The sequence below is a fragment of the Charadrius vociferus genome, unplaced genomic scaffold (genome assembly GCF_000708025.1).
Source record: "Charadrius vociferus isolate BGI_N301 unplaced genomic scaffold, ASM70802v2 scaffold325, whole genome shotgun sequence".
Classification (NCBI taxonomy): Eukaryota; Metazoa; Chordata; class Aves; order Charadriiformes; family Charadriidae; genus Charadrius; species Charadrius vociferus.
The window spans coordinates 821,407-824,436 of NW_009648526.1; the positions used below are offsets into that span (position 1 = coordinate 821,407).

A 3,030-nucleotide genomic window follows, 5' to 3' on the forward strand; every position below is an offset into this window, starting at 1 on the left:
GTGTGCCGCAAGTCATGACAATATTTGTGTTACAGAGATGGATCTTAAAAAAAAGGTCTCTGTTCATTCAGGGCTTAGGGATCAAAAAATGAACAACTTATATACAAATAACTGTATTGTCTGGGCTATCAGATTGATCTATCTGCTTGTGGAACTATGGACTTGACCAGCTTAGCACACCTGCAAAGACGTAGTTCGCTCTCATTCACTGAGGCTCACATTGAGTAAGAGAGTAACACATCCTGACTGGATTAACTGACAACACTTCCTTAGTACACTTCGGTATACTGCACCAAAAACAGATGAGGTCATCCTGTGTATCACATATGACTGCAGAATGACAACAACCTAAACAAAAACCAAACAAGACCCCATACACACTCTTGATAACATCCTTTTACTACATCAAAGCTTAAGGGCCCTTTGTGTCCAGAGAACTTTAAGCCACCCATATTTAAAAGAAATTTAAAAGGTGCTGCTTCACCAAAGCCTTCTCAAAAAGAGCGCTAGTGAGGAAAGGTCTCAAACTGATTAACAACAAGAACATTGGCTCTTGACACTTACAGAAGCCACAAAGTTTTCTTCAAAACAGCTTACCACCTGCCCTCCCAGGTTTGGTGAAGACAGAATTTCTTAATCCCTACCAGAGCATCTGTGCACTGGCTTTCATTACTCAGCAATAAGGCAACTTTAAATCATCAATTGTAACACATTCTCTCAGAAACTCCAATACTTGAGTGGATGATCCAGGTGAAATTCAAACAAAGGATATCAAACAAGCATATCCCGCAAGATACTGCCTTCCTGCTGTGTGTGCAGACACAGTATTGCTTGGAGTTAAACCATTTTCTCTGCAAACAAGAAGAAATGTCTTCACTAGGCAGTTGAATCAGCAACTGCAAGGAAATTCTCCAGATGAGACAGGATGACAGCTACTTCAAACTAAATCTACCGAAAACAAGTTAATAGCCACACTGGCAGACAAGAAAAATCACAACGGTGTGACATTTCAAACAAATCTGAATTAGCCTTTCAGATTTCCTCAGTAACTTCTGCATCCATGCTATAAGGACCTCCCTATTTACCTTATTTCCTACCACTGTTTCTAAACTAAAAAATAATAAATAAATAAAAAGTCCTACAAGCATCACAAGAGAAAATATTTTAGGATCACTTTGCTAACAGTAATAAGTCCTCTTTAAAAAAATCTAAACAACTACCTCTAAGTTAAATACTGGAAAACCAATACTATGCTTGCAGAAATTGTCTAACATGAGCATCTGTCTACTCTTTTACTACAGTCCTTGAAAAAGAAACCAAATCCTGACAGAAACTCGTTTTCAGCTTGATGTGTTTTTTTAACAAAATTTCTCGTAAATTACTTGTTTATTGGTGCTGCAATCCAAAACAATGAAGGAACTGAAGATGTAAAATAAATAAGTTTCCACTGCCTTCTGTTCTACAAACAGATATAGAGCAGCTCACAAACTAGAGAGTATTATTTCCAAAGAGTGAGAGACTATGAAACAATACCAAGAAGATAGAACACTTTAAGTAAGTTGTATTTTCACATGAATTATAAATCCTAAGAAACTTGAAAAACAGAGTTTGAGAATATTATTAAGGCTACAGCTCCATGCACATACCAACTCTTTTCTCCAAAAGATTTCCTTGCTGCGCAAGCTTGATTGCATGGATATATCCAAAGGACGACTCGTACCCCAGCATTTCACAATAGATGAGTCTCACCATACATTCTTTCATCAGTCTCTGAAATACCGAAAATAAATTATAGAGAATTTTATGTCAGCCATGGTTTATGCTCTGCGTCACTGCCCTAACGAGGTAGAGGACTTTATCTGATAGAAACATGTGTGCATTCACACACGTTTTCTAAAATCAGGGTACTCATAATTTTTTCTTTGCTATGAACTTCTTCTCTGATTCAATATTAATTTCTGACCATAAAAGCAGAACTCCCCATATACAAGATGTTAAAGATGATAACATCTTTAAAGATGTTATCAACAGTCTGTGCTCAATAGTACATTAATTATGACTAACATAAAAAATATGAATAATCTGAAGTGCTAGGTGATCACACTGCTAAAGCAAATTATATTTTACCAATCACTACACTGACCTACGATGGGTTTTCATGATGTGCGAGGTAAAACTTTATTTTTCCCTTCAAAAATTCTCACTTGTGGGACTAACTCAGACCAGAATATATCAACTCCTGCAACTCAGACATGAGCAACAGTGCACACAACAAAGCACAGCTTCTTGTACAGCACACATTGCGAGAACAACGTCAGCCTGCAAAGAACATTATTTGATGGAAGCAGTTCATCACCTAGCTTTTTTGTTTGCGTTATTTCATAAACTACAGAATGACAGACTCAGGGCGCCATATCGCTACAGCTTGTTCACACCAAACAGAATCGCAGTGTCCTCACTGTTTGAGCCATGCTGCAAAACTACAGTCGCTGTCAACTGTAAATGCTGATGATTAAACAATTATAATGCAGATAACCTGTACACTCCAGCTGACAAAAAGAGTGAGAACACTGTTTTTCTTCACCTTTGGCCTGCTGTTCCCACTGCCTATAACCACTCACAGAACTTACAAGTGTTGTGGTGGGGGCAGAAACTGTCGCTTTCAAACTGGTTAGCTCCTGCTGGATTAGTTTTTCTTCTTCCTAGAACAGATTAAACTTCTTATTTTCATCTCGCATAAATTTTGCGGGCAAAAATAGGAAACAGAAGACAAAGAAGACATGTTAATTTAATACTATTCCACAGCCTTCTCAAAACCAGGGGACACCTCATTTACAGCAGTAACACAAGGCGGCTCGTTCCAAGCACAGAAGGCAATTTTTGCCTTTCTTAAGGCAATTTTTGCTTTCTTTAAGGTTCCCTTCCAACTTAAGCCATTCTATGACCACGCAGTGCGAGGAGGCCCGTGGCCGGGTCCCCCCGGCGCTCCAGGAGAGGCGCTCCGGGGCTGAGGGGAGCGGCCGGCGCCCC

The 3,030-nt window shown here is 39.1% G+C and overlaps 1 protein-coding gene across 1 annotated transcript in view; it reads right to left on the reverse strand.

Annotated features, from left to right (window-relative positions):
• AP4E1 (adaptor-related protein complex 4, epsilon 1 subunit) overlaps positions 1 to 2,696 on the reverse strand; it is a 22,325-nt gene extending 19,629 nt beyond the window's left edge. Inside the window, 2 exon segments of the mRNA XM_009885709.1 lie at positions 1,647 to 1,770; positions 2,631 to 2,696. Coding sequence (XP_009884011.1) covers positions 1,647 to 1,764 — 118 coding nt within the window. The 5' untranslated portion in view covers positions 1,765 to 1,770; positions 2,631 to 2,696.
• Positions 2,697 to 3,030: the final 334 nt, after the last annotated feature.